Source organism: Trichechus manatus, unplaced genomic scaffold, assembly GCF_000243295.1.
Source record: "Trichechus manatus latirostris isolate Lorelei unplaced genomic scaffold, TriManLat1.0 scaffold00057, whole genome shotgun sequence".
NCBI lineage: Eukaryota > Metazoa > Chordata > Mammalia > Sirenia > Trichechidae > Trichechus > Trichechus manatus.
This window is the reverse complement of record NW_004443993.1, coordinates 8547361-8557440: the sequence shown is the minus strand read 5'-3', so window position 1 is coordinate 8557440 and position 10080 is coordinate 8547361. Positions and strand designations below refer to the sequence as shown.

Sequence of the window (10080 nt, the reverse complement as noted above, 5' to 3'; positions counted from 1 at the left end):
AAGCTGAGCACTGACTGTTGCACCACCAGGGCTCCTTCCCCATTGCAAAGCGAGTAGATTGTTCTCAGTGACGGGGTGGAAGAGACGGCAGTGCACAGTGAGAGAAGCAGGGAAGGGCCTGAGGGGAAGGGAAATGGAGGCAGAGAGTAGGACCCACAGACCACGGCTCCCTCTGCCCCTGCGGCCTCCTGCCCGCCCCTTACCTGACTTCCTGTTTCCTTTGTTCAAGGAGGAGCCGAGGAAGGTGTGCTTCACCTATGACCTGTTCCTGAACCTGGAGGGCAACCCGCCGGTCAACCACCTCCGCTGCGAGAAACTGACCTTCAACAACCCCACCTTCGAGTTCCGGTGCAAGCTGCTGAGGGCAGGCGGGGTGAGTGTGCCCCCTACAGGTGGGCTGTGCCCCCACTTAGATGGACAGACGGACAGACAGATGGCCTCTGGTGTGGCCACTGTGTGGGGAGCTGGCCGGTCCATCCCAGGCCCCGGGCTGTGCGGCGTTGGTGCAGAAGACACCGTGGGGTCTCCTTGGCGGGTCTCTGCGGCAGACAGTTGGGCGTCCGCGACACAGAGGGGCAGGTGGCCCAGGTCGTGCTGGAGAGCTGAGAGGCCCCAGGTGTTCCCAGGCTGCGTGGGGCGGCGGCGGCGTGGATGACTGGTCGGCTGTCACCGCTGTTTCCTGGTCGGCCATGGTTAATTAGCATCTTCCTCCACGGAGGGGCCGGGAAGGAATGGGCGCGGGGCCAGTCTGTCCGCGTGGCTGCTGTTGGAGCCAGCTTTGAACCGGCCTGGCAGGGCTGCCTCTAGGCGCCGTCTCATCCAGGGACGTCAGTGGCCTCTCTGAGGAGTCCCCGAGGAGGCACTGCCTGTGGTTTCTGTGCCCGTGAGGTGGGTCCCACACCCACTCTCAGCTGTGGTGTTGTGTGAGTTGTGCAGCGGGGGTTCCCTGTGTGGCGGCTCTCATGTCTCCTCCTGAGTGGGAGCCTCCCAGCCCTGTGGGCTGAGCCCGGGGCTCTGGTTGGGGACCTGATGGGGCTCCGGGAGAAGGTGGGTCGGAAGGAAGGGTGTCTGGTGCGGCCGGTTGGTCGTGGTGGGTGGGGAGGAGGTGGGGCGCTTGGCTGTGGGCCTGCACTGTTTGTGGGAGGGCAGTGCAGGCTGAGGATTGGTCACGGGACATCCCGAAGCCACCTTTGAGTGACCAGAAGTCACACGGCCTTTACCTAGGTGCTGGCCAGTGCCTGCGATGGAGGAGTCGGGCCAGGGCCGTGTGTGTGTGTGTGTGTGTGTGTGTGTGTGTGTGTGTGTGAGACAGTGAGTTTGTGTGTATATGTATGTGTGTGTACAAGACTGTGTATGAGTGAGTCTGTATGTGTGTATGTTTGTGAGTGTATGTGAATAAATGTGAGTGTGTCATTTTGTGTGAGTGGTGTGTGTATGTGTGAGTCTGGTTGTACGTATACGTGTGAGTGTATGTGTGTCATTGTGTGAGAGCATGTGTGTATCCGTGTCTGTTTATGTATATTGTATGAATGTATGTGTGTGTCCATGTGAGTATTATGTGTACGTGTGTATGTGTATATGTGTGTTTGTGTCTGTGTGTATAGGAGTGTGTGCCCATGTGTATGTGTGAGTGTATATGTGTGTGTGTGTCAGTGTGTGTATGTGTGAGAGGGTATGAGTCTGTGTGGGTATATGTAGCAGCTCGACCTACCACGTGCGTGTGGGGAGTTAGGTTGGGCTTCTTTGGGCTCAGGGAACAGCCCTTTCCCTTCATCTAATATAGTCATGGTCTTTGATAGCTTTTTAATAAACTTGAAGCATGACTTGTTGGTTGTAGATAGTTTGGTTCGTCTCTGCAGGGCCCTCATGAAAGGGGCGTTTGTGGTTGACTCCAGTGTGGTGGCTGACGGAGTGGGGTGCTGACACGGTGGGCAGGCAGGACCGGGCCACTGCCTGAAGTTCCTGAAGACCCGAGGGTGGGCAGGGGGCAGGTCCCAGCGCTCTCCCCAGCTCGGCTCTGCTGCCTTCTTTGCGTGGCCAAGTATTTCTCACAGTATTGTCACGAGATGTTTCTGGGTGTTCCCCAAAGGTTCCAGAGTCAGCTTTCTTTGAGAAACACTTGGGTAGTCAGTGAGCCCCGGGGCACAGAGGTGGTCTCTCCTGAGAGGGAGGCTCTGTGTGCATCACGGAAACATAAAACCAGGGGTGGGGAGGGGGCCAGGGGTGGGAGGGAAGAGGTCCGCTGCCATTTGTGAAGGGGCTGGCCAGTGAGGGCGCAAGGCAGTGTGCCAGCCACCCTGCAGCGCCCGCCGTGCCCCGGAGAGGCCCACGGGCCGCCCGCCCCTCAGCAGCCTCCGCCTTGGCTGTTCTCTGAGCGGCCAGCCCGGACGAGCGGCTTTGCCAGTCGGGACTTTGCCTGCCCCGATGGCGAAGCAGCGCTGTTGGTCTTAGGAGCAGCCAGAGACCCTTAGGGGACGGAGACTTGGGGTGCAGTACCCCTCGGGGGTCCTGGGGAGGAGGGACTGTGGTGCCTGCGGCGGCCATCCTAGAATTCCGGCGTCCTCGGTGGGGCTGGCGGTGGTGTCTGGAGGCGGACGGCCCAGACCCCGCCGTGCTGGTTTCAGCACCAGAAGAGCTGAGGGGACGGGGGAATCCGGAAGTCGATAGACCTGCTCTGTCTACTCCCCTGAGTTCCGTGATCCCTCACTCGAGGCCGCAGAAGCGTCGTCCAGAAAGACCAGGAGAGGGAACGCCCACTTTTCTAGAAGGCCCGAGGCCGTCCTGGGGCAGATGGCGGAGTAGCCCCTCGGACAGAATGGTCTCCAGGCCTCTGCTCAGGGAGCAGTCAAGCCACCCAGAACAGCGGCTGCTTTGGCGGGTGAGCTTCTCTGCTTCCGCCCGCCGAGCCTGGTCCTGGCTGAGGTACTTGCTCGAGGTAGACGTGGCTGCGTTTATTTACTTCTTTTAAGGGGTCTTTGTTACAAAGAAGAGCGAGTGTGATCCTGAGGTGGTGTCAGCCGAGGACGTCAATCGGAAGGCAGAAAACGGAAGGAGAGTGAGGAGGGAGGTGGAGGGAGAACGAGCGGACGCCTCATCGGCATCTGTCTGCGGGCCGCGGGCTTGGCTTCCCACCTGGCTCTTCCTTCACACCGCGCGCCGTCTGCAGCCACAAACATGGGCGTTTTCAGGGAACTCGAGGTCCTCGGGCCTGGCTGGGCTAAACGCAGGCTGGTGCCACGGGTCAGGAGTCCGTGGTCTGCAGGCTCTGCTGAGTAGCTCCGTCTCCCGCTCTCGGCCTCTGAGTCGTGGGCCGAGAGGCTGTGGCCCTTTCAGCCAGGTGACCTCATGGCCGTCCTTGCCACGATCTCTCCCCCGATGGCTTCTTAGAGGAAAGGCTTGGCTCATCAGGTCTCTCAGGTGCTCAGGGTTATTCATGGTGCTTGTTTTACCAAGCTAAAGATGCTTTTAAGAGCACGTTGTGTGCTATCCCGTCGCCACGTGGAAGGTGCTTTCTGCGTTACAGACCAGTGGTGTTAACACGGAGTCCCTGGGTGGTGCAAGCAGTTATCATGCTCCCCTGCTGACCCCAAGGTTAGAGGTTCCAGTCCACCCAGAGGTGCCTAGGAAGAAAGGCCTGGCAGTCTACTTCTGAAAACCCAGCATTGAAAACCCTATGGCGTCGGCGTTGACTTGATGGCAGTTGGTTTTTCGTATTCACGCAGTGTTGGTGTTCTGAGAGCTTGGCCTGAGCTTTCTCTCCTGCCTTCAGCACGTGTCATGGCGAGCCTCGCTGGAGTTGGGGTCTCCCGGGAGCCCCTCCTGGGAGGCCCCAGGCCCCGTCTCATCCTGTGGTCTTCTGACCAGGAGCAGATGCTCCCTCCCCACAGGCTCGCTCTTGCCTAGCAGCTCTTGCTGAGATCAGCCGAGACGGGTGGCCCCCATCCCAGACGCGATTCTCCGCCAGCCCCAGGCCTGCTCTCTGCTCATGCACTCGGTCCCCTGCTTCACCCCTCTGAAAACGGCGGGTCTCGCCCCAGGCGCATGGGAAGCGGTGAGGCTGTTTCCACCCGAGTTCATCCAAGGCTGCTCACTCTGCATCTGCCTGTCTTGTGAGCGGCTGGCTGGCTTCTTGGCCTCCCACACCGCCTCTGGTCTTGCTAAACCCAAGTGCTGAGGTCAGGCTTTTGCCACACGTACCTTCTGGTGCTGTGGGCACTGTCAGCGGCACGTCTTCCGGCCCTCTGTCTGCCGGGCTGTGCGTCCCGGGTCCGAGGGGCCCACCCCGACCCAGCCATCCTGGGACCCGCTTCTCTTCGCTTCGCCCCAAGCACATAGCACCCCCAGGCACATGTCCAGCTCGCCCTAACAGGAGATGCCTTCGACTCTCCCAGGAAAATGGCGCTCAAGCTCGCAGTCCCCTCCCCACCCCCAGAAGGAAGCTCCAAAAGCCTCAGCCTCACTCACGCAGAGCCCGCTTCTTCCTTCCGCCAGTTCCCGGCTCCTCCCTGCCTTTGATAACGTCTGTCTTTTCTTTATCACTAGGTGATGGTAATGCCCGAAGGAGCAGAAACGGTGTCCAGGCCCAGCCCCGACTACCCCATGTTACCCACAATTCCACTCTCTGCCTTCTCTGACCCCAAGAAGACCAAACCGTCCCACGGCACCAAGGTTAGTGAGGCGGAAGGCCCAGTCTGAGGGAGCCCGGCCGTGGCGGGTCCGGGCCTTGGCACCCCTGCAGAGCTGGGCCTTCTGAAGGGCCTGGAACTCGCTCCCTTGGCATCTTCTTTCTTGAACTCTCTGCTCCGCCTTGCTGCCTGCTCGCTGCCCCATCCTTAGGAGAGCCGGCCCCTCCTGCGTTTCAGGGGAAGAGCCAAGTGACGGCGGCGGGCTCTCTGCTCCACTCTTCTTGAGGCCAGAGACCCGACCCCGTCCTCTCCTGTCCTGCTGAGCCCGTCCTGGGCCTCACACCCTTCAGCCCCAAGAGACTCTCTGGCCAGGGGCTGCTGGACACAGCGTGCTCCTCATCGCCAAGACCGCCTGCCTCTCGGGGATTGGTGCGCGGCCCAGCGTGCCCTGTCTGCCCAGCCCGGCTGCTTCTGCGCTCGGCTCTTCCAGGCTTTGCTTCTTTGGCAGCAGCTTGTGCAGAGAAGGCTGACGTGGGTCAGGGGCCGGGGGAGCAGAAGTGAGGGGCGTGAGCAATTCCCCTGAAGAAGGAACAGCGCATCGTCTTGTCTCGGCCCAGCTGAGCAGATGGCACCCCTCTCTCTGAGCGGGCCCTGAGCGGCTGTCTGAGCACGAGCCGAGGCCTCTGATGGTGTCACGACACACATACACACGTGAGCGTATGCTCCCCATCTTCTGCGGCATCCCCCAGCGCCTGAGTGCCATCCGGCTGTTGGGCAGCTGCTCATCTTCCTGTCACCAACCCTACACATTTCTCCACTTCTCATCCTGACGTTTTCCTTGCTTCACCTGCCTGTCAGGTGTGGGGCCCTGGGGCAGCCCAGGTGCGGGAATTAGTGACCTCGGGCATCCTTGAGCCTTACTTACCAGCATCATGGGAGGAGAACCACCCATTCATCTCGGCGTGGTCTTTCTGGCTCTTTCCATAGGCCGGCAGGCCTCTGAAATCCTGACATGTCCGATCTCAGCCCTCCAGATGGGTGGTGCCACAGTCTTGACGTGCAGTGTCGCCCGGGGGTCTCCCCACGCCGGCCCCCGGCCTGTCTCCCGAGCCCTGCAGAGGTTAAGTGGAGGAAGGTTCTCTCGGTAGTGGTCTTGGCCGCGTCTCTGTTAGCCACCACGTTTTCTGGAAATGCCACGCGGAATAGGAAGAGTGAGTGGAGTTGCTGTTTCTTCTCTTCGTGCCACTTGAAGTTGCCTGACCCCAGCGAAGAGGTGCTCTCTGGGTGACAAAGTTCCCGCAGCTGCCAGGACCGTGGTGTCACTGGGCCTGCGCCTGGCCTCTCCTGCAGAGTCTCGGAGACCCAGGGAGCCCCCAGCCGGATTGCTGTCTGCCAGCTCAGGGAACCTGTGGGCAGAGCCTCCTTCCTGCTCCTTGTGGAGCGCCCGCCAGCCTCCCCGGCACCTGACTTAGGGGACATTGACAGAGGCTTCCTGGGCAGCACCGGCGAGTTCTCCCAGGAGTGCCCACCAGCCTCCCCGGCACCTGACTTACGGGGTGTCCACGGAGGCTTCCCAGGCAGCACCAGCGAGTTCTCCCTCAGTTCTCCCAGGAGCGCCCGCCAGCCTCCCCAGCACCTGACTTAGGGGGTGTCCACGGAGGTTTTCTGGGCAGCACTGGCGAGTTCTCCCCCAGTTCTCCCAGGAGCGCCCGCCAGCCTCCCCAGCACCTGACTTAGGGGGTGTCCACGGAGGTTTTCTGGGCAGCACTGGCGAGTTCTCCCCCAGTTCTCCCAGGAGCGCCCGCCAGCCTCCCCAGCACCTGACTTAGGGGGTGTCCACGGAGGTTTTCTGGGCAGCACTGGCGAGTTCTCCCCCAGTTCTCCCAGGAGCGCCCGCCAGCCTCCCCAGCACCTGACTTAGGGGGTGTCCACGGAGGTTTTCTGGGCAGCACTGGCGAGTTCTCCCCCAGTTCTCCCAGGAGCACCCGCCAGCCTCCCAGGCACCTGATTTAGGGGGCGACTGCAGAGGCTTCCCAGGCGGCACCGGTGAATTCTCCCCCAGTTCTCCCAGGAGCATGCACCACCACACTGCAAACGGGTCTGGCGTCCACGCCCTCAGCCTCGCTGCCTCCTGCTGGGAGTGGACGGGCCTGCGACCTGCTGCCTGCTCGCATTGAGGGCCTCTGTCCAGGCAGTGCTGTTCCCACCCCTAGTGGGTCTCTGTTGTTGGGGCCAAAGAGTCTCATTGGTCCCTTCAGGCAGAGGGGCCTCAACAGGGCTCCGTGTAGGCGGAGAGGCCGTGAGGAGCCGGGCCTGGCCTCGGCCCGTGGAACCCCCAGGCCAGGGAACCTGGGAGTGTCCGGCTGTTGCCGCCGTTGGTGAATAGCTGCAGGCTCTGGTCCCTGGTGGTTCTGTCCCCACCCTCGGCCCCTGCCGGAGGGGGCTGTGGAGGCTGGGTGGGATCTGGAGCCGCCTCTGAGAGGGTGCGCGGGTCTGCCTGCCTTGCCTGGGTTCATGCTGAGGGCTCGATGGCGCCTGTCGGCTCCCCCACTACAGGGCACAACTGGCCTGCAGCTTCAGGGCACTCGGCCTTCCCTGCCTGATGCCAGGCGCTTGGGCTGCTGGTCTTTCTTTGAAGCTGAGTTCTTCATCTCTTCCTCATTTGGGGTCATGGATAACGTTGAGAATGTGTCAACCATGGAGCTTCTTCCATGGGAAAGTCCACGTGTTGCTCAGAGTTTAGCACATGACTTCGGGGCTCCCATGGGCCCAGGCAGCTGTGCAGACCCCCAGGCTAAGAACTGTTGGAGTTGGGAACACCCAGGGGCTTGGAGGAGCGGCTGGCCCACGGCCAGGCCAGCATGGGGGCTTGAGTAGAGGCCCTGGCTTGCCCTCCGCTTGCTCGTAAGCCCCACGGCTGTGAGGCCGGAGGGTGCACTGCCAGGGCTCTGCAGACACCGGGAGGAGAGGCCAGTGCTCACCTTGGCAGTGGACATTGCGTGGTGCCTCTGCCTCCTCCCCCTCTGTGGGCGCAGCCTGCTGGACATGGAGCCCAGGACCGGCCACTGTCCCTCGCCAGCCCCTAAACCTGCGTATGGTCTTGCACGGGCTCCTTGGCCAAGACCGGGGATGCTGAGAGCTTGTGGCAGTCGGGGCAGCTGCTCGTCTTCCTGACCAACCCTGCACATGTCTCCACTTCTCATCCTGACATCTTCCTTGCTTCACTTGCCTGTTGGGAGTGGGGACCTGGGGCCGCCCTGTTAGGTGTGAACCTGGTGACTAAGAGCTGGTGGCTGGGCCAAGGTGGGCAACCGTTCTCCAGGAAATGCAGGCAGCACCAAGGCCCCGTGCCTCTGCTCTGGGTCTCGGACATCGGCGTGGGCTTGGGGATGGTCCAGCGAGAAGACGGCAGACTGAGCCGTGTGGACGTGGCTGAAGTGCTCCCTCCGCCCTGCGGCTCTTTGCGGGAAGAGCTGTGGCGGGACCCTCAGGCTCTGAGAGCAGGCGGCAGAGGGGCCCTGCCCTGGGGTCTCAGTGGCCGCCCCATGCCCGCTCACACCCCCGTCCTTCCCCTCGGCTCTGAGGGTCTGAGAACATCCACCTCCCTCCCCGAGAGGCTCTGATGGCTCAGTGGATCCCAGGCTCGTGCAGGTCGCCCTCAGGCCTGCTTGCCCACGAGGCTTGGGGAGCGTCCCCTGAGAGCCCTTGGGCCTGGCTGTGCACCTGGCCAGCCACTGCACCCTTCAGGGGGAGACGGAGCCACGGCAGCTGACGCCAGTGTCACGTGTCCCACACTCCTGGGCACGTGGGACTGGAGGTGTCGATAGGGAAGAGGCCCAAAGTGGTGTCCGCTGTGGCTCCCGCCTGTGAGGATGCAGCTACGGGACAGATGCGCACAAGTATTGGGGTGGGGGGGCAGCACCATTGCTGTGCCTCAGCAGCCACTTCACGGAGCACCTGCCGCCCGCCAGGACACGTCCTTGGGGAGGTAGTCTTCCCCTCTGTCAGAGGAGGCACAGGTGCAGAGGGCCGGAGCGGGAGCCCGTGCCCCTCGCCCACACCACAGACACCCCCTGGCCAGGCACAGCCTCCTGCAGCCTCTGTCCCACCTCTGAGTTCTGGGCCCTTGGAATTTCCTGGTGGAGCCCTGAGGGTTGTATGGTTGTGGGAAGGCCCCTCAGGTGGCTTTGGTGGCAATCGGTTCAGGCGCTGTGTGTGCTTGTGGTCCTGGGCACCCAGCGGGCACTCCACCAGTGCTGACTGCGTGGATCCCATGAAGGCCCTGAGGACGGGGCTGGGGGAGACGGAGAAGAGGGGGCTGGGCAGGCGCACGCAGGTGTGTGTCGGGACGGAGAGGTGGCTGGAAAGGAGGCGGAGCTGTCCAGTGCCAGCGGAGCCTGTGGGGCGCTGTGGGGTGCGGGCGCAGATCAGCGCAGCACCCCCTGCTCCTGATTTACCTATGCTCTCCCTTCATCCCTCAGGGAATGTCAGTTCAGAGGGGACTCTTAGCCTGCAGTCGCCTGGGACCTGCTGACTTGTCCCGTAGTGTAGAGGGACGGCTCCGTTTAAACTCTCACCTGCCCCTTACTTTTTCCCTTTATGGAAGTTTCTCTGAGGCTGGATCAGGTGGATTATGCTTTGTAGGGGTCGGGGGAGGTGGAGCAGGGCGGCCCGCCATGCCGTCTGACCATGTGTACCCCCCTCTGCCCTTGGCCTTGCAGGACGCCAACAAGGAGAGCAGCAAGACTTCCAAGCCACACAAGGTGACCAAGGAGCACCGTGAGCGGCCACGCAAGGACTCGGAGAGCAAGAGCACCTCCAAGGAGCCGGAGCGTGAGCCGTCCAAGGCCTCCAAGGACACCACCCGCAAGCTGGGCGAGGGCCGGCCACCCAAGGAGGAGAAGGCGCCACCGCCCAAGGCGGCCTTCAAGGAGCCCAAGATGGCCCTGAAGGAGACCAAGCTGGAGAGCCTGTCCCCCAAGGGGGGCCCCCCAGCCCCGCCCCCGTCCAAGTCTTCCAGCAAGCGGCCGGCCGCCACGGACTCGCCCAAGCCCAGTGCCAAGAAGCAGAAGAAGAGCAGCTCCAAGGGGCCCCGCAGTGCCCCTGGCACCTCGCCCCGCACCTCGTCTTCCTCCCTGTCGGACAAAAAGCCAGCCAAGGACAAGAGCAGCACCAAAGGGGAGAAGCTCAAGGCAGAGAGCGAGCCCAAGGAGGCCAAGAAACCCGTGGAGGTGGAGGAGTCCAACTCGGAGGACGAGGCCTCCTTCAAGTCAGAGGTGAGCCGGCCCTGCCCTGTCCCTGCTCTCCGCCCTCCTTCTGTTCTCTGCCTCTTCCCCTCCTCTGCCTCCTCCCTGCCCTCCTTCTCCTCTGCCTTCTCCCCTTCTCTGCCTCCTCTCTTCCTCTGCCTCCTCCCTGCCCTCCTTCTCCTCTGCCTCCTCCCCTCCTCTGCCTCTTC

The 10080-nt window shown here is 62.4% G+C and overlaps 1 protein-coding gene across 1 annotated transcript in view; it reads left to right on the top strand.

The window, feature by feature from the left end:
- The window catches only part of MLLT1 (MLLT1 super elongation complex subunit), a 77646-nt gene that overhangs the window by 57376 nt on the left and 10190 nt on the right, over nt 1-10080 (top strand). Inside the window, exons 5-7 of the mRNA XM_004378614.1 lie at nt 230-373; nt 4543-4668; nt 9347-9901. Coding sequence (XP_004378671.1) covers nt 230-373; nt 4543-4668; nt 9347-9901 — 825 coding nt within the window. The remainder of the gene's footprint in view (nt 1-229; nt 374-4542; nt 4669-9346; nt 9902-10080) is intronic.